The sequence below is a fragment of the Trichomycterus rosablanca genome, chromosome 22 (assembly GCF_030014385.1).
Source record: "Trichomycterus rosablanca isolate fTriRos1 chromosome 22, fTriRos1.hap1, whole genome shotgun sequence".
NCBI lineage: Eukaryota > Metazoa > Chordata > Actinopteri > Siluriformes > Trichomycteridae > Trichomycterus > Trichomycterus rosablanca.
This window is the reverse complement of record NC_086009.1, coordinates 8,105,001-8,126,389: the sequence shown is the minus strand read 5'-3', so window position 1 is coordinate 8,126,389 and position 21,389 is coordinate 8,105,001. Positions and strand designations below refer to the sequence as shown.

General features: G+C 41.0%; 1 protein-coding gene across 3 annotated transcripts in view; it reads right to left on the bottom strand.

Moving 5' to 3' along the window:
• Nucleotides 1–4,273: 4,273 nt before the first annotated feature.
• Nucleotides 4,274–21,389, bottom strand: part of LOC134335989 (alpha-2,8-sialyltransferase 8F-like) — a 19,570-nt gene continuing 2,454 nt past the window's right edge. For 2 of the 3 annotated variants that reach the window (XM_063018656.1, XM_063018657.1), the window contains 6 exons: nucleotides 15,017–15,079; nucleotides 13,648–13,728; nucleotides 9,520–9,664; nucleotides 7,040–7,152; nucleotides 6,639–6,731; nucleotides 4,274–6,055 (listed from right to left, as the gene is read on the bottom strand). In XM_063018656.1, the coding sequence (XP_062874726.1) occupies nucleotides 5,587–6,055; nucleotides 6,639–6,731; nucleotides 7,040–7,152; nucleotides 9,520–9,664; nucleotides 13,648–13,728; nucleotides 15,017–15,079 (964 nt within the window). In that variant the 3' untranslated portion in view covers nucleotides 4,274–5,586. Of the gene's footprint in view, nucleotides 6,056–6,165; nucleotides 6,276–6,638; nucleotides 6,732–7,039; nucleotides 7,153–9,519; nucleotides 9,665–13,647; nucleotides 13,729–15,016; nucleotides 15,080–21,389 lie in introns of those variants that run through there. The other variant, XM_063018658.1, reaches the window with a different exon arrangement.

Below are 21,389 nucleotides of genomic sequence, written 5' to 3'. Positions count from 1 at the left end.
ACAACTGCAATAAAATTATACACACCAATTGCCCGATTGCGTCATGCTTCCTCTCCACCAATGCCGATTCCTGCTCCGATTGAAGAAAACAACGCTAACCCAGGCCCCCTCCGACACGTGGGCAGCCATATGCATTTTGTCACCTACACTTTTACGAGTGCAGTGCGAATCAGCACTGTGTACGGAGAGATACACCCTGACAGCACTCTTTTCCCGTCTCTGTGCAGGCGCCATCAATCAGCCAGCAGAGGTCGTAATTGCATTTGTTATGAGAGAGTCCCTATCCGGCTTTAAATATCCCACTCCTATCTGAACAACAGGCCAATCGTTGTTCATGTGGCCGCTCAGCCCAGCCGGCAGGCAGAGCTGAGACTCGACACGATGTATTCGAGATCCCCGCTCTGGTGTCCCAGCGTGTGTTTTTACCATATTTTTAAGCATAAAATATGTACAGCATAAAAAAAGCATACAAATATTAAGTTACTATATTATAAATACAAACTCGAACCTTTATTTATCTTTTAATGTTTTGGCTGACCAAAAAATGCACCCCCAACCCTGGAATAAATGTTTTAGCATGACAGTAAATGGCTTCCTACCTAGAAGGGCATTCCTACTGGGTGTCATCAAATCTTTCAACTGGTGTCCCACAGGGTTCTGTGCTTGGCCCTCTACTTTGTTACATATACACCTACACCTGGCTTCTCTGGGATGGTGGTAGCCTAGTGGGTAGAACTTTGGGCTATAAACTGAAAGGTTTGAATCCAGAGTTTGAATCCATGCAGTGCCATGCAGCCACTGTTGGGCCCTTGAGAAAGGCCCTTAACCCTCTCTGCTCCAGGAATGCGGTACAATGGCTGACCCTGCGCTCTGACCCCAGTCCCCAAACAAGCTGGGTATAGTATGTATATATGACAAATAAACGCATTCTATTCTATTCTATTTTTAACCCATTTAATCCAGAATTTTTCCCAGACATGAAAACATCCAAATCATGTGTTATGAGTAACCCTTTGAAATAATCAATCATTAAGTTTCATGAAAAAATAGGTAAAAAATTCTATTTTATGTGTGGTCACAATTGTGACCGGTGGGATAATGTGATGCATTCACTAACAACAGTATTGCAGTCATATGGTTTATTTACACTGAAGATAAGGATAACATTTAGGATAGAGGCAGCCTTTACATATACACTGATCATGCATAACATTATGACCACCTTTCTAATATTGTGTTGGACCCCTTTTGCTGCCAAAACAGCCCTGACCCGTCAAGGCATGGACTCCACTAGACCCCTGAAGGTGTGCTGTGGTATCTGGCACCAAGATGTTAGCAGCAGATCCTTTAACTCCTGTAAGTTGTGAGGTGGGGGCCTCCATGGATCTGACTTGTCCGTCCAGCACATCCACAGATGCTCGATTGGATTGAGATCTGGGGAATTTGGAGGCCAAGTCAACACCTAAAACTCGTTGTTGTGCTCCTCAAACCATTCCTGAAGCATTTTAGCTTTGTGGCAGGGCGCATTATCCTGCTGAAAGAGGCCACAGCCACCAGGGAATACCGTCTCCATGAAAGAGTGTACATGGTCTGCAACAATGCTTAGGTAGATGGTACGTGTCAAAGTAACATCCACATGGATGGCAGGACCCAAGGTTTCCCAGCAGAACATTGCCCAAAGCATCACACTGCCTCCGGCGGCTTGCTTTCGTCCCTTAGTGCATCCTGGTGCCACGTGTTCCCCAGGTACGACCACCTCCGAATTAAAGGATCGGATTTGCTGAAAATGATTACGGAAATGAACTGACTACTAACAAAACTAAAGAGCCTAACTATGCAGTCTGAACGCCAGTTTCCGTGTGTGACAGTAGATTGATTGTTTTAATCTCTAATGGACTGTTGGAAAGCAGCCCTGGAATTTCCCCATTCAGGTTCTGTACCCACTGCTGCACTGAACTAGATTTTTGTTTGCCAAATCAATTTAATTTTGACTTCAGAGATCCTCTTTTTCTGGGGTTTTATTATGACTTCATGTACTCAGCAAACATTCTGGGACGTCTTATTAACCTCACAAACCTGTTTCTTAAATGCACAACTAGTACAGAGTAAATACGAGGCATAAATAGTTAAAACCTGGCTCAGAATCAAGAACACTCTGCACCAAACAACCTTTAAATAGAGCCCCTTGAATTTAGGACCCTTTTCTGTCCCTGTCTTTTCATTCCCGATTTGGGTGGCATTCGTAGTATTGAAGTTGGTGGACTTTTTCCTCCAGACGGGTTGAATACTAAACAGTTCACACTATGTCGAGTAGCATAAAGTACTCTGAAATCTTTTAGACTGCTTTAATGTCCTATTTTTACACAGTGATTAATTTAAAATCATTAAATTAAACATGATATTACACAGGGAGGAACGTTCATTAAAGGAACCAAGTAATCCAACACACATAACGAAAAAGTGGCACCATAATTTAATATCAGTCTACAGCCACTTCATCAGTAATACTACTAAAGTGACTCAAATTACAAGTTCAGATCGGCTTGCCTTCTTCCCATAGTGCATCCTGGTGCCATGTGTTCCCCAGGTCAGCGACACACAAGCAGCCGGTCATCCACGTGATATACTGTATAAGAAAATGTGATTCATCAGACCAGGCCACCTTCTTCCATTGCTCCGTGGTCCAGTTCCCATGCTCATGTGCCCATTGTTGGCGCTTTCGGCGGTGGGCAGGGGTCAGTATGGGCTGTGTATTCTGACACCTTTCTGTCAGAACCAGCATTAACCTCTTCAGTAATTTGAGCTACAGTAGCTCGTCTGTTGGATCGGACCACACGGGCCAGCATTCGCTCCCGATGTGCATCAGTGAGCCTTGGCCGCCCATGACCCCGTCCTTCCTTGAACCACTTTTGATAGATACTGACCACTGCAGACCGGGAACACCCCACAAGAGCTGCAGTTTTGGAGATGCTCTGACCCAGTCGTCTAGCCATCACAATTTGGCCCTTGTCAAACGTACTTGCTCAAATTGCTCATTTTTCCTGCATCTAACACATCAACTTTGAGGATAAAATGTTCACTTGCTGCCTAATATATTACAAATTTTAAATTTGTATTACTTGGCCCTCTGGACTGCCTAACAGAACAACATTTTTTGTAGAGACCACTAGGGGGAGACAAAGGGGCTTTTTTAAATTAAACAAATCACATTCCAACACAAGTTGCAAAGTTAGGTATGACATACAGTATATACTATATATATATATATATATATATATATATATATATATAGAGAGAGAGAGAGAGAGAGAGAGAGAGAGAGAGAGAGAGAGAGAGAGAGAGAGAGAGAGAGAGGTCTGAATTTGCACAGTTTAATTACGTCAGTGTTTTTGTTCACTAAGAAAACTGTGTAAGCTTTATTAAAAATTAAGGACTGATCAACCAACAGTTTTTGAAAGAGTTTTGGGTTACTTGACTGAGGTGCACTGAGGTACACACAAACACACTGTAGTCCTACAAATACTTGTTCTACACCAACCATATATAACATTATGACCACTGACAGGGTAAGTGAATAACACTGATTATCTCTTCATCACGGCACCTGTTAGTAGGTGGGATATATTAGGCAGCAAGTGAACATTTTATCCTCAACATTGATGTGTTAAAAGCAGGAAAAATGGGCAAGCCTAAGAATTTGAGCAAGTACGTTTGACACGGGCCAAATTGTGATGGCTAGACGACTGGGTCAGAGCCTCTCCAAAACAGCAGCTCTTGTGGTGTGATACCGGTCTGCAGTGTTCAGTATCTATCAAAAGTGGTCCAAGGAAGGAACAGTGGTAAACCGGCGACAGGGTCATTGATGCACATGGGGAACGAAGGCTGGCCCGTGTGGTCCGATCCAACAGACGAGCTACTGTAGCTCAAATTGCTGAAGAAGTTAATGCTGGTTTTGATAGAAAGGTGTCAGAATACACAGTGCATCACAGTTGCAGGGCTGTTTTGGTAGCAAAAGGGGGACCAACACAATATTAGAAAGGTGGTCATGATGTTACGCCTGGTCGGTGTAAATTCTTGCTATCTGTGCTTTTGAGATCAATAGGTTCCCTGTGGCTTGGTTTTTGTTTTGACAGTGCATTATGAATTGTGGGCCCAAACACATCCACGTGTGCCTTTCAAAACTATGTGTCAGCAGTTCCCATAACCTTATAGCAACTTTATCAAAATATTTAAAACATTCAGATGTTCATATCATAGGTTTTTATGTGAGCAAGGCTTTAGTCTTTATTAAAACACACACACACAAAAGCAGAAAAATGCAGTAATATAGAACTATACATAACAGTAACATGACCAGAGCTACATTATATAACCAACAGTATGTGCTATATGTTTTATTATTCTGCTGTAAAGAAACTCCAGTGGCCTGCACAGAACCCTAAACTCAACCCCAATAAAGACCCTTAACATAAACTGTAATAGATGAATAATACAGGGTGTCCCTAAAGTATGGACACATAGGAAATATCACTATATAGTTAACTATAACTAACTAGATGTTTACTAAATACACACACATACATACTGCATCACAATGCAAAACACATTGAAGATGTTATTGATTAAAATTATAATGAATTAAAATGTTACTAGAGAGGTAAAGACTGTTCTAGCCTCAAAATGTCAACTCCATTTTAAAGCCAATGGTTTGGAATATGATGTAGAAGTTGCAGTCAGATGTTCCCATATGTTTGGGGATAAAGGGCAAAACAGAGGATGTAACGATGCACCGCAAGACAGTTAAAAATCGGTGCACACGTGCCACGATTCGAATCGGTTATTCATTTAAGATGAATCGATATTCACTTTGAACAGCAGAGGGCACTGGCGCTATTCACCTCGCCTGGTTGACGGCACTTCACAAAGTTGCCAGGTAGGGGATTTTCCAGTCAAATTTATTTATGTGAGGATACTTTCTTTGTTTGTATTATTTATTTATTATTCATTTATTTATATAATATTGGATTTGTTTTAAAATTTCATTTAAGTTTTTTTTACACAATAAGCATTATTTGGCATATCTCAGAAATAAAAGGGCATTCGTTATTTAGATAAATAAAAGATAAGCACAAATACAGTATATATGAGAAATAATAAAAGAAAACTTTGTCATAATTTGTCTTCAATTTGTTTAAAACATTTTTATCATGAACGCAGTATCGTAAATTGTATTGCATCATGGGTAGAGTGTATCGTTACATACCTAGTAGCTAGCAGTTCAATTTATTATGCAGCCAGTATTTTAAAACTACAGTGGTACCTTGTTACTCAACGTCCCCTAAACTCAAAATCTTTGAAACTCAACGTCCTTTGTCGAGAAATTTTTACCCTTAAACTCACTTTCCTTAAGTTCAACATGTTTGTTTTAAAAAATATATATTTATTTAATTCTAAATTAACCATGAACAGTCGCTTTGTTCAGTGTTTGGCTTGAGCGGTTGCAGTAAAACGTCATCAAAGTGTGCATATGAGACGAATCTGCATTTGTGTGGAATAACCATCAGGTTCACATCCTGCCTATACTGCCTACACTGGGCACTCCCCTAGATGCAGATTGACAATACCATTGGTATGAAATCTCAATAAAAGCTCAAACTCGGTAGACATCGAGTGCACCCTTGAGACTTTTCGGTCATCGTAGTAGTGGTTGGTGAGTTGCTGGTGATTAACTGGATGGTGTTCAAATGGCCAGAAACCATACAGGTGAACAGTATCGCACAGCTCCATAGCCAAACTGACCATCATGAGCCCCGAGCTAAGGCGATGTGCACGGAGACCCAGATCCTTCCAAAAGCTTGAAAGACACCTTACATAATCCGGATTAAGAAAGACGGCCTGTGGACCAGCTGTACTAAAGTCCTCCAGTGTGTAATGGACTCTCAGACACAAGGGTGTATTAAAACTAAAAGAGAAGGCAGGCAGCAAGAGCAATGAGTTTCCATAGGCGTGCAGGCTTTCCACCATCGGCCGCCGTCGCTCCTCTAAGCTTTTATACCTAAAAATAAGAAGAGAGAAATAATGTGTTCCAGTCTCATGGACTAATGTGTTGATTTTAAAATGCGTCATAAAGGTTACAGTGAAGAAAATACTTTATCGCAAACCTTTGTCATGCACTACAATACGGAGTTACATGCACAAATGCCACTTAAAACTTTCCTGTGTCTTATGTTAACCATGTCCAGAAGCGGCGTCGACTTCTCTGGGCTCAGAGGCATCTAGGATGGACCGTCACACAGTGAAAATGTGTATTGTGTTCAGATGAATTAGCATTCCAGGTCTCTTTTGGGGAAAAAAATGGACACACTGTTCTCCGGACCAAAGACGAAAATGACCATCCAGACTGTTACAAAGGCATGGCTGCGGAAGAAGAGGGTACGGATACTGGACTGGCCTGCCCGCAGAATTTGTGAGCATTGTGAACCCACAACTATTTTTGGCATCAAATCAGTGGGTTGGGAAAGAGAAGAGTTGTACAACTTGACCAGTACATTTTATTTATATATTTATTTATTTATTTATCTATTTATTTGGGGAGGGGGGTGTAAGACAAAAAAAAATCACTGAAATATAATACTTACTTTTGACTGAAGATGCTGGGATTGGCTGTAACAAGGTGTGTTTTCGATCCCACATCTCTTTCATGTTCACTCCCCATTGGTGGAATATTGCACCTGAACCAGAACATTGGAGAAGGGCAGTTAAGGCTTAAGGCAAACCTTTGTCAAGCACTACAATATGGATTTACATTCACAAAGCCTTTATGTTAACCATGTACAAAAATGGCGTCAAGTTCTCTGGGATGGACCATCAGGGTCAGGGTCCATCATGCTATGGGCTTGAGTCACTACACTTGGAAAAGGTAATTTACACTTTTGTGATGGCAGCACATTCAAAGGGGGGTTGTTCTCAATTTAGTCTGAAACATAACATGTATCACATTTGCTCAAATGGTGTCAATAATTGTTTAATGCCGTCAGACCTGATCACAAAATGGGCGAAGTCAATTTTCTGTCCACAGCTGCTATTGAGAAGAATGCCTCCATTTCCCACCACAGAACATGACTTCTGTGTTGCATCTCCAAAGGGCGACTCCTAAACATGAAGAGAAGAAAGATCTCACACTGTAAAAAGTGGGGAAAAATCCAACCTTGAGATCCTTGTTCCTTGTTATTGCCTAACCATAGTATTGACCTTGAGATCCTTATTCCTTGTTATAGCCTAGACATAGTATTGACCTTGAGATCTTTGTTTCTTGTTATAGCCATAGCTTAGTCATTAATCATATGAAATCAAAATCAAATTTCCTCCTCAAATATATTACAATAAAAAATACCAGAAGAGCAATAAACCAATAACTTGTAAAGAATGATCTAGAATTATGCCCTAATCCACATGCCAAATAATTTCTGGTTCTGATGGCTTTCTTGCAGAGTTTTAAAAGCATTGTTGGTCTGGTCTGATCTGATTCCAGGCTGTCAGTACCTTTCACAAATGTACCTTGATGTTAAACCTTGTTACCTGAATATGTCAGTGCATCAATTTCAGGCAGCCTGTGGGGCACACCCTAGCTCGAAGGCTTTTTGAAATAATTTACATGACAGAATAAATACGTCATTGGAGACCTCACACTGTTAGCCAAGGTCTGAGTGTCCTTGTTTCCAGTCGACTGAAAACTGAATTAATTAAAATATAGAAATGTACAAAAAAAAGTACTGTTTATGAAGATACCTCACTACTGGATTAAAAATACAAACAAGCTACTTATTAATGATAATCTTAATAGTGCTATTACTTTATTACTGAGAAATGTATTCAAACTGCACAACATAATGTACAGTGGTGCTTGAAAGTTTGTGAACCCTTTAGAATTTTCTATATTTCTGCATAAATATGATCTAAAACATCATCAGATTTTCACACAAGTCCTAAAAGTAGATAAAGAGAACCCAGTTAAACAAATGAGACAAAAATATTATACTTGGTCATTTATTTATTGAGGAAAATGATCCAATATTACATATTTGTGAGTGGCAAAAGTATGTGAACCTTTGCTTTCAGTATCTGGTTTGACCCCCCTTTGCAGCAATAACTGCAACTAAACGTTTCCGATAACTGTTGATCAGTCCTGCACACCGGCTTGGAGGAATTTTAGCCCATTCCTCCGTACAGAACAGCTTCAACTCTGGGATGTTGGTGGGTTTCCTCACATTAACTGCTCACTTCAGGTCCTTCCACAACATTTCGATTGTATTGTCAGGACTTTGACTTGGCCATTCCAAAACATTTTATTCTTCTTTAACCATTCTTTGTAGAATGACTTGTGTGCTTAGGGTCGTTGTCTTGCTGCATGGCCCATCTTCTCTTGAGATTCAGTTCATGGACAGATGTCCTGACATTTTCCTTAAGAATTCTCTGATATAATTCAGAATTCATTGTTCCATCAATGATGGCAAGCCGTCCTGGCCCAGATGCAGCAAAACAGGCCCAAACCATGATACTACCTCCACCATGTTTCACAGATGGGATAGGGTTCTTATGCTGGAATGCAGCGTTTTCCTTTCTCCAATCATAACGCTTTTCATTTAAACCAAAAAGTTCTATTTTGGTCTCATCCGTCCACAAAACATTCTTCCAGTAGCCTTCTGGCTTGTCCACGTGATCTGTAGCAAACTGCAGATGAGCAGCAATGTTCTTTTTGGAGAGCAGTGGCTTTCTCCTTGCAACCCTGCCATGCACACCATTGTTGTTCAGTGTTCTCCTTTTGGTGGACTCATGAACATTAACATTAGCCAATGTGAAAGAGGCCTTCAGTTGCTTAGAAGTTACCCTTTGTGACCTTGCCGACTTTTACACGCCTTGCTCTTGGAGTGATCTTTGTTGGTCGACCACTCCTGGGGAGGGTATGGTCTTGAATTTCCTCCATTTGTACACAATCTGTCTGATTGTGGATTGGTGGAGTCCAAACTCTTTAGAGATGGTTTTGTAACCTTTTCCAGCCTGATGAGCATCAACAACTCTTTTTCTGAGGTCCTCAGAAATCTCCTTTGTTCGTGCCATGATACACTACCACAAACATGTTGTAAAGAGCAGACTTTGATAGATCCCTGTTCTTTAAATAAAACAGGGTGCCCACTCACACCTGATTGTCATCCCATTGATTGAAAACATCTGACTCTAATTTCACCTTCAAATTAACTGCGAATCCTAGAGGTTCACATACTTTTGCCACTCACAAATATGTAATAGTGGATCATTTTCCTCAATAAATAAATGACTAAGTGTAATATTTTTGTCTCATTTGTTTAACTGGGTTCTCTTTATCTACTTTTAGGACTTGTGTGAAAATCTGATGGTGTTTTAGGTCATATTTATGCAGAAATATAGAAAATTCTAAAGGGTTCACAAACTTTCAAGCACCACTGTACATGCCATATCTGTATAAACACAACCACCACATACCTTGACAAATCTGCTAAATAGATCTTGTTTTATTTCCAGGGACCTTTTCGGCTCTCCATCATACACCAGTTTTGACCCCAGAGGTGTATTAGCTTGTGTGACTACAGCCTTGGAACTGGCATTACACTTGTTGTTTAGCAATGACCTAAAGGAAAAAAAAGGTTAACTGTTCATTTTACATGCATACACCGTATATACAGTATACACCGATCTACGACGGCGTATTAGGGCCACTAAAGAAAAAAATATTTTTATTTGTTCTGAGATTAAAGTCGATGTTATTCTGAGATTAAAGTCGATATTATTCTGAGATTAAAGTCGACATTATTCTGAGATTAAAGTTGAAATATTATGGCCATAGCAGCTGCCTCGTGTTAAAATGAGTGATGTTCACGATTTGGTGAAGTTATACTTTCGCATCGGTTTTACGAATAAAGAAATCCTCAATCTCTTGGCACAACAGCACCGGATTGTTATTAGCATAAGGACGCTGAAACGGATTTGCAGTAAACTGCATTTATTTAGAAGAAAGAACCAGACGGACTTAGAGGAAATCTTCTCTTTTATTGAAGCGGAACTTGCGGGTAGTGGCAGGCTACAAGGCTATCGGTGGTTACATCTCCGTGCTATTCGAAGAGGGTTTGTAGTTTTACAGGAGACGATAAGAATGATCATCAAAATTATCGATCCCGAAGGAGTGCAACTCGGCGTCTGTGCCGTCGCCAGTACTGCAACCGAGGCCCCAACGCTTTATGGCATATGCACTCGTACGATAAACTAAAGCCTTATGGCATTGCTATAAATGGTTGCATTGACGGATTTAGTCGCCATGTCATGTGGATGGAGGCGTACAACACGAATAACGACCCAAAAGTAATTGCGGGTTATTGGATAACCACAGTAATGCGCATTGGAGGCTGCCCTCAGCGCTTGTGTGCCGATCCAGGTACTGAGAATGGGCATGTGAGGGAAATGCAGATGTTTTTACGCAGAAATCACTCGGACCCTTACGCAGGAGAGAGAAGTTTCATTTATGGATGCAGCACGGCAAACCAACGCATAGAATCGTGGTGGGGCATTCTGCGTAAACAAAGTGGACAGTTCTGGATGGACATTTTCCAGACGCTCAGAGATGATGGACATTTTTCCGGTGACTTCTTGGACAGAAATCTGATGCAGTTCTGCTTCCTTAATAACCTAATTCGGGTAAGCTCTATAGCCACAGGCTACACCTTCTGTATATTCATCAGTTATGTATTGCCAGATTGTTTTTATTAAGCTACCTTCACTACATTTGATCAGAAACAGCTATAGTCTGTAATTAATCTGTCTATTAATCTACACAATTTATTAATGTAATCGCACCACCAAAAGGTATTATTTTGGTAGACAATTCCAGGCACAAGTCACACTTACAAAAAAGTCCAGCAACATTGCTGTCACATTCAGTTGTACCAGCAAAACACACTACTATGTTAGTGCCACTTCTATGATTACAATATTCTACCACCAAAATAGCTTTACCAACAAATCAGCTGCGACCCCATGTTGGCAGTCTTTTACCACTAATGGTCAAGTTAGGGGTTGGCTGATAAATTGTGGAGCAAGAGACAAGGCACGGTGACTAATTGTAGGTGTGCTTGCTAATCTGGTCATTGAAGCCAGGTATAAGATTTTGACAATATAAAGTTTTGATAATATTTTAATGATGTATATCTTTAACTTATGACTCAACACAGGCTTTTTGAATGACAAGTGTCCCATATATTGATGCAGGTAAATGTTCTGTGCAGATTTTTTGTTGGGACAGTAGTTGAACTAAGTTTTACAGATTTATGTTCATGCACGAGGAACTAGACAAAGTTGTGAGGACATGGAACTCCCATCAAATAAGGCCAAGGCCAGGAATTCCAGGAGGACGCCCAATTTTAATGTACTGCATGCCACAGATTTATGGTGCAAAGGAGGACAAACTCAAATTTGTGCTTCCAGAAGAGTTCACTGTTTGCAAAGAGGAATGCACCCCAAAATCCCAGTTCCCCTGTGATGAAACAGTCTTTGAGCGTTGTGCTCTTCTTATTGATGAAAATGGCTGGGATGCTCCTGATGCATACCATGCAGCTGAACTGTATTCTCTTAAGAAATCAAATACTAGATAATATCTAGAACTGAGCTTCTCAACACCAGCTATGGGGATCCACTGGTGAGCTGAGCCAAGCCAGCGGGTTCTCGGAACTGAAGTCACTTTCTAAGAGATTGTGTCTGTAGTCATATTAAAATAAATGATGTGTTTATGCATGCATCTGACAAAATAAAAATTCAATAATTTCACATAAATAGTGTCTGTCTATTTATTACAATGGCGTATTAGGGTCACTTTAATCTCAAAATCGAAACTTATATGACTTTATTCTCAAAATCAAAACTTAAAAAAAAAAATTATTTAAAGTCAAAATAATAACGAGATTAAAGTCAAAATAATAACGAGATTAAAGTCAAAATAATAACGAGATTAAAGTCAAAATAATGAGATTAAAGTCAAAATATTACGAGATTAAAGTCAAAATAATAACGAGATTAAAGTCAAAATATTACGAGATTAAAGTCAAAATAATAACGAGATTAAAGTCAAAATATTACAAGATTAAAGTCAAAATAATAACGAGATTAAAGTCAAAATAATAACGAGATTAAAGTCAAAATAATAACGAGATTAAAGTCAAAATAATAACGAGATTAAAGTCAAAATATTATAGCCATAGCAACCTCCTTGTGTTGAAATAAGGGGTGTTCATGATTTGTTATATTTTCATATCAGTTACACAAATAAAGAAATCATCACTCTCTTGCACATCAGCACCAGTTTGTTATTATTGTAAGGACGCTGAAACAGCTTTGTAATAAACTGGGTTTATTTAGAAGAACGTGCAGCACCGGTGCGCTCGGTGTCTACGTCGTCGCCGCCGGTACCTCAACCGAGCCTTATGGACTCGTACGATAAACTAAAACCGTATGACATCGCTATAAATGATTGCATTGACATGTATAGTCGTCATGTCATGTGGATGGAAGTGTACAATACAAACAGCCACCCAAAAATAATCGCGGGTTATTGGATAACCACAGTAACACTCATTATAAGCGGCCCTCAGCGCATGCATGCCGATCCAGGTACTGAGACCCGAGCTTCTCTGAACTGACAAGCCTGTGACGGCTGCACACTCTCTGGCCATAATATTTCAACTTTAATCTCAGAATAATGTCGACTTTAATCTAAGATTAATATCGACTTTAATCTCAGAACGAATAAAATAATTTTTTTCTTTAGTGGCCCTAATACGCCGTTGTACCGATCAGCCATAATATTAACATTGTTTCTACACACATTATCCATTTTATCAGCTCCACTTACCATATAGGAGCACTTTGTAGTTCTACAATTACTGACTGTAGTCCATCTGTTTCTCTGCATGTTTTGTTAGCCCCCTTTTATGCTGTTCATGCTGTCAAGACCCCCACAGGACTACTACAGAGCAGGTATTATTTAGATGGTGGATAATTCTCAGCACTGCAGTGACACTGACATGGTGCCTCACTGTCCACTCCTACATAGTTGGTCCACCTTGTAGATGTAAGTCAGAGACGATCGCTCATCTATTGCTGCTGTTTGAGTCGGTCATCTTCTAGACCTTCATCAGTGGTCACAGGACGCTGCCCACGGGGCGCTGTTGGCCGGATGTTTTTGGTTGGTGGACAATTCTCAGTCCAGCAGGGACAGTGAGGTGTTTAAAAACTCCAGCAGCACTGCTGTGTCTGATCCACTCATACCAGCACAACACTCACTAACACACCACCACCATGTCAGTGTCACTGCAGTGCCGAGAATGATCCACCACCCAAATAATAACTGCTCTGTGGGGGTCCTGACCATTGAAGAACATGGTGAAAGGGGGCTAACAAAGCATGCAGAGAAACAGATGGACTACAGTCAGTAATTGTAGAACTACAAAGTGCTTCTATGTGGTAAGTGGAGCTGATAAAATGGACAGTGAGTGTAGAAACAGGGAGGTGGGTTTTAATGTTATAGCTGATCAGTGTGTGTTTTGCTTGATTTTTTGCTTTCATCACCTGAACTTTGTAAAATTGGTCTCATCCCTTCTCCATCTGGGAGAGTACGTTTTTAACAGTTGGCTAATAATGCTATTTTTCCTGAAACAGAAATACACACAAGAAAGGTAACAGGTAGATGATATTGGCATTACTGCGTCCACATAACATTGCTGTATGAAATTATATTTTTATGAATATGCAGTTCCCCAGTATCTTAATGTTTTTGTTCCATCTGACATCTAAATACAACCCTAAATCAGAAAGTTGGAACAGTATGGAAAATGCAAATAAAATAAAAATGCAGTGTACCTGATATTTATTTTGACTTTTATTTGATTGCAGACAGGATGAACCTGAAATTTTTCATGTTGTGTCTGCTCAACTTCATTTCATTTATTAAGAAACATCCATTCCTGCATTTCAGGCCTGCAACACATTCCAAAAAAACTAAATAATGATGTGATTTTAGGCAGGTGATTGTAATTATGGTTTGGTACAAAAGCAGCATCCAGGAAAGGCTGAGTCCTTGATGAGCAAAGATGCATAATATCATTAAACCATTCAAAGAATCGGGAGGAATTTCAGTGCGTAGAGGCCAAGGGTGCAAGCTTAAGCTGAATGCCTGTGATCTTCAAACTTAAAACTTTACTGTGCAAATAAAAAGCTTTATGTTAATCATGTCCAGAAGTGGTGTTGACTTCTCTGGGCTTGGAGGCATCTAGGATAGACCATCACACAGTGAAAACGTGTATTGTGGTCAGATGAATCAGCATTCCAGGTCTTTTTTTTTTTTTTTTTTTTTGAAAAAATGGATGCTGTGTGCTCTGGACCAAAGACAAAAAGGACCATCCAGACTGTTATCAGAAACAATTTCCACCACACATTACAAAGGCATGACTGTGGAAGAAGAAGGTACGGGTACTGGACTGGCCTGCCTGCAGTCATGATCTGTCCCCAATAGAGAATGTGTGGAGAATTTTGAAACGAAAAATGCGACAACGAAGACAAAGAATGGGACAAAATAAAAGCTGAAACACTAAATCACTTGATATCCTCGGTGCCAAAACGTCTTTTAAGCGTGGTGAAAAGGAATGGCAACATTACAAAGTGGTAAATGCTTTACTGTCCCAATTGGCCTGAAATGCAGGAATGGATGTTTATTATTATGTTCATCCTGTCTGCAATCAAATACAAGTCAAAGTGAATGTAAGACACGGTGTTTTTTATTATTTGCATTTTCCATCCTGTCCCAACTTTTTCTGATTTGAGGTTGTAGATGATTGAATACTTGTTTTCCCAAATGAAAGCGAGTTCTAGTCTGCCCTGGCTTTGTAGACGTTTCTTTCTATTTCTGACAGTAAACTGAGTAATGGGTCAAAGTTCTTACTTGCAGGTCTTGCAGGTGAAAATAGCTTTAAAAGGAATGGCATCAGTATGTGGTTTTTGCAGACTGTAATAAAAGAAAGTACAACAGAGATCATTAAAAATGTTATAAAATATACTGTTGAGGTCATGTCATGGCAGGATGGAACATTTATGCCATGGCAGTAGTGCCAGAATTTTAATAATCTCAAGCAACTGGATTTAATACGCAACCTTATTGCAAATGGAATATGGCTTAGAGGAGTGTTGGCTCCTACATTGCCAAGCATGTAGTTGTCAGTGATGACAATGGGAGATTTTTTCTGCAGAAAATATCACCCCTGATTGACTGTCTTTATTATACGGCATTTTTGAAGTCTTTGTTGGTTTGATGTTTGCTTGACACTGTGTACCAACATCATGGAATTTAAAACCTGTTTTGGTGGTTTCACTGTTACATGGTTCAGACATGAATCGGTTTTCTTCAAAAAAATGGCCAAGCCCACTGTTCCATGTACTTTAAAATACACCGATGAGGCATAACATTATGACCACCTTTCTTATTTTGTGTTGGTCCACTGTTTGCTGCCAAAACAGCCTTGACCTGTCGACCCCTGAAGGTGTGCTGTGGTATCCGGCACCAAGATGTTAGCAGCAGATCCTTTAACTCCTGTAAGTTGCGAGTGCATCCTGTTCCCATAGTGCATCCTGGTGCCATGTGTTCCATTTCCATTTCCAGCGTTTAGCAGACGCCTTTATCCAAAGCGACTTACAGTACTGTGACAATGTACAGTCTGGGTTAAGGGCCCAACAGTAGCAACCTGGCAGTGGTGAGGCTTGAACCAGCAACCTTCTGATTACTAGGCCAGTACTTCAACCGCAACACAACGTCCCATGTTTCCCAGGTAAGCGACACACATGCACCCGGCCATCCACGTGATGTAAAAGAAAAAGTGATTCATCAGACCAGGCCACCTTCTTCCATTGCTCCGTGGTCCAGTTCCCATGCTCACGTGCCCATTGTTGGCGCTTTTCGGCGGTGGACAGGGGTCAGCATGGGCACCCTGACTGGTCTGCGGCTATGCAGCCCCATACGCAACAAACTGCGATGCACTGTGTATTCTGACACCTTTCTATCAGAACCAGCATTAACTTCTTCAGCAATTTGTTGATTCGGACCACACGGGCCAGCCTTCGCTCCCCAGGTGCATCAATGAGCCTTGGCCGCCCATGACCCTGTTGCCGGTATACTGTTCCTTCCTTGGACCACTTTTGATAGATACTGACCACTGCAGACCGGGAACACCTCACAAGAGCTGCAGTTTTGGAGATGCTCTGACCCAGTCGTCTAGCTATCACAATTTGGCCCTTGTCAAACTCACTCAAATCGTTATGCTTGCCCAAATCCATTTTCCTGCTTCCAACACGTCAACTTTGAGGATAAAATGTTCACTTGCTGCTTAATATATCCCACCCACTAACAGGTGCCGTCACTTCATCTGTCAGTGGTAATAATGTTATGCCTGGTCGGTGTATAATATAATAGTTTATAAAAATGATCTGGAGATATGAACCAAGTTGCATCATATTTTCAAAACAGGCTAAATTCATTTATTGAAAAGGGAAGAAGTAAAAAAGGAATTCAGTCGTTGTATTTCTTCATTTTCACTTCTGCTTTTTTCTGTCCTGATGTAATGTATTTAATATATTATTACTTTAAAATAGTGACCACTGACAGGTGAAGTGAGTAACACTGATTATCCCTTCATCACGACACCTGTTAGTGGATGGGGTATATTAAGCAGCAAGTGAACATTTTATCTTATAAATTGTGATGGCTAGACGACTGGGTCAGAGCATCTCCAAAACTGCAGCTGTTGTGGGGTGTTCCCGGTCTGCAGTGGTCAGTATCTATCAAAAGTGGTCCAACGAAGGAACAGTGGTAAACCAACGACAGGGTCATGGACGGCCAAGGCTCATTGATGCACGTGGAGAGCAAAGGCTGGTCCGATCCAACAGACGAGCTACTGTAGCTCAAACTGCTGAAGAAGTTAATGCTGGTTCTGATAGAAAGGTGTCAGAATACACAGTGTATCGCAGTTTGTTGCATATGGGGCTGCATAGCCGCAGACCAGTCAGGGTGCCCATGCTGACCCCTGTCCACTTGTCGAAAGCACCAACAGTGGGCACGTGAGCATGGGAACTGGACCACGGAGCAATGGAAGAAGATGGCCTGGTCTGATGAATCACGTGGGTGTGCATCGCTTACCTGGTGAACACATGGGAACAGGATGCACTCGCAACTTACAGGAGTTAAAGGATCTACTGCTAACATCTTGGTGCCGGATACCACAGCACACCTTAAGGGGTCTAATGGAGTCCATGCCTTGACAGGTCAGGGCTGTTTTGGCATCAAAAGGGGGACCAAAACAATACACTGACCAGCCATAACATTAAAACCACGTGGTTTCTACACACACTGTCCATTTTATCAGCTCCACTTACCATATGGAAGCACATTGTAGTTCTGCAATTACTGACTGTAGTCCATTTATTTCTCTACATACCTTTTTAGCCTGCTTTCATGCTGTTCTTTAATGGTCAGGACCCCCACAGGACCACTACAGAGCAGGTATTATTTAGGTGGTAAATCATTCTCAGCACTGCAGTGACACTGACATGGTGGTGGTGTGTTAGTGTGTGTTGTGCTGGTATGAGTGGATCGCACAGCAGCGCTGCTGGAGTTTTTAAATACCGTGTCCACTCACTGTACACTCTATTAGACACTCCCACCTAGACGATCGCTCATCTATTGCTGCTGTTTGAGTTGGTCATCTTCTAGACCTTCATCAGTGGTCACAGGACACTGCCCACGGGACACTGGTGGCTGGATATTTTTGGTTGGTGGACAATTCTCAGTCCAGTAGTGACAGTGAGGTGTTTAAAACTCCATCAACACTTCTGTGTCTGATCCACTCATACCGGCTTAACACACACTAACACACCACCACCATGTCAGTGTCACTGCAGTGCTGAGAATGATCCACCACCCAAATAATACCTACTCTGTAGTGGTCCTGTGAGAGTCCTGACCATTGAAGAACAGCATGAAAGGGGGTAAAAAGTATGTAGAGAAACAGATGGACTACAGTCAGTAATTGTAGAACTACAAAGTGCTTCTATATGGTAAGTGGAGCTGATAAAATAGTCGTATCGGTGTATAAGGAAAGTGGTCATAATATTATGCCTGATCGGTGTATAAAAGTCTATATATTACTTGTTCCAAGCATGAATATAAAATTAAATTTATTTTTAAACTTATGTTATGTTAAACTGGTTCTCAGGCAACCACAAATCATAGCTAATTAATCACATGCTCAAGATTTGGCACAGTTCTCTTTTCTTAACCACAAAGTTGAATCAGTTCATCTGAACACAAGTTTGGCATGTTGAGCATGAAATTGTCAAAAATCTCTTGGTATGCTGAAGCATAATCCCCCCTCCACCAAACTTTACACTTGGCACAATGCAGTCAGACATGTACTGTTCTCCTGGCAACCGCCAAACCCAGACTCGTCCATCGGATTGCCAGACGGAGAAGCGTGATTCGTCACTCCAGAGAACATGTCTCCACTGATCTAGAGTCCAGTGGCGGCGTGCTTTACACCACTGCATCCGACGCTTTGCATCGCGCTTGGTGATGTAAGGCTTGGATGCAGCTGCTCGGCCATGGAAACCCATTCCATGAAGCTCTCTACACACTGTTATTGAGCTAATCTGGAGGCCACATGAAGTTTGGAGGTCTGTAGCGATCGACTCTGCAGAAAGTTGGCGACCTCTGCGCACTATGCGCCTCAGCATCTGCCTACCCCGCTCTGTCATTATACGTGGCCTACCACTTTGTGGCTGAATTGCTGTCATTCCCAATCACTTTAACTTTGTTATAATAGGACTGACAGTTGACTGTGGAATATTTAGTAGCAAGGAAATTTCACGACTGGACTTGTTGCACAGGTGGCATCTTATCACGGTACCACGCTGGAATTCACTGAGCTCCTGAGAGCGACACATTCTTTCACTAATGTTTGTAGAAGCCGTCTGCATGCCTAGGTGCTTGGTTTTATACACCTGTGGCCATGGAAGTGATTGGAACACCTGAATTCAATGATTTGAATGGGTGAATAAATACTTCTGACAATATAGTGTATAATATCACATTTCTTTCAGGATTTGTTTATAAAGAGTTTTATTAATAGCACTTAAATAGCAGGTCTTGATGCATTAAAGCACTTCCACACCATTACACCACCGATGCTTTATCATGCTTTAAAACCACCAAAACAGGTTTTAAATTACATGGTGTTGGTACACAGTGTCCACAGTCAAGCAAACATTAAACCAACAAAGACTTCAAGGATGCCGTATAACAAAGACAGTCACATAATCACGGGTGCCAGTTTCTGCAGAAAAAAAAATCTAAAAACAGATAGATAGAGAGACTACCTAATATATATATATATATATTAGGGCTGTCGAAGTTAACGCGATAATAACGCATTAACGCGACCTCAATTTAACGCGATTAAAAAAATTAGTGCCATTAACGCAAATTCTAGTTCATGTTGACACTTGACTGGTAGAACAAACGTTTTAATGTCGGACTTGCCACCGTTTTTCATTTGCGGTTTGTTAACATAATGTAACCGATCGTGGTAGTGATGCACTTGCATAATAAAGAAATAAATACACGCTATATTCACAAGTTGTCGGGAGCAGAACACTTTATTACACTTAATTAACTTCTTCTTCTGTACCGAATACCGGAAAGCTGAGTCGAGCACGTTAGTTCATGAACTATGGAAGCCCCAAAGGGTCAAAACACACTCACTTCGTGTAGAAACGTCCATCAAACCATCGTCACGATACAACCACAGACAAGTCTGATACAATAACTACGCCTTATCCCACCTAAAGCACCGCTGATCTACAATGTTTGCTGATGGAGAAATTCTAACCTACAATCTGACATTTACTGCCTAATATGTGAGTGAATAAAACTCCCTTACAGTTTTCTCTTGTCCCAGCAGTTTTTAACATCAGTACATTTAGCATAAAATGTGTTCACCATTTTAATTGTAACATTTCACTTAAAAATCCTTGTTTTCTATAACATTTACACAGATTTTTTTTTTAATGCGATTAATCGCGATTAACTATATGAAATTCTGAGATTAATCGCGATTGAAAAATTTTAATCGTTTGACAGCCCTAATATACAGTGTATCACAAAAGTGAGTACACCCCTCACATTTCTGCAGATATTTAAGTATATCTTTTCATGGGACAACACTGACAAAATGACACTTTGACACAATGAAAAGTAGTCTGTGTGCAGCTTATATAACAGTGTAAATTTATTCTTCCCTCAAAATAACTCAATATACAGCCATTAATGTCTAAACCACCGGCAACAAAAGTGAGTACACCCCTTAGTGAAAGTTCCTAAAGTGTCAATATTTTGTGTGGCCACCATTATTTCCCAGAACTGCCTTAACTCTCCTGGGCATGGAGTTTACCAGAGCTTCACAGGTTGCCACTGGAATGCTTTTCCACTCCTCCATGACGACATCACGGAGCTGGCAGATATTCGAGACTTTGCGCTCCTCCACCTTCCGCTTGATGATGCCCCAAAGATGTTCTATTGGGTTTAGGTCTGGAGACATGCTTGGCCAGTCCATCACCTTTACCCTCAGCCTCTTCAATAAAGCAGTGGTCGTCTTAGAGGTGTGTTTGGGGTCATTATCATGCTGGAACACTGCCCTGCGACCCAGTTTCCGGAGGGAGGGGATCATGCTCTGCTTCAGTATTTCACAGTACATATTGGAGTTCATGTGTCCCTCAATGAAATGTAACTCCCCAACACCTGCTGCACTCATGCAGCCACAGACCATGGCATTCCCACCACCATGCTTGACTGTAGGCATGACACACTTATCTTTGTACTCCTCACCTGATTGCCGCCACACATGCTTGAGACCATCTGAACCAAACAAATTAATCTTGGTCTCATCAGACCATAGGACATGGTTCCAGTAATCCATGTCCTTTGTTGACATGTCTTCAGCAAACTGTTTGCGGGCTTTCTTGTGTAGAGACTTCAGAAGAGGCTTCCTTCTGGGGTGACAGCCATGCAGACCAATTTGATGTAGTGTGCGGCGTATGGTCTGAGCACTGACAGGCTGACCCCCCACCTTTTCAATCTCTGCAGCAATGCTGACAGCACTCCTGCGCCTATCTTTCAAAGACAGCAGTTGGATGTGACGCTGAGCACGTGCACTCAGCTTCTTTGGACGACCAACGCGAGGTCTGTTCTGAGTGGACCCTGCTCTTTTAAAACG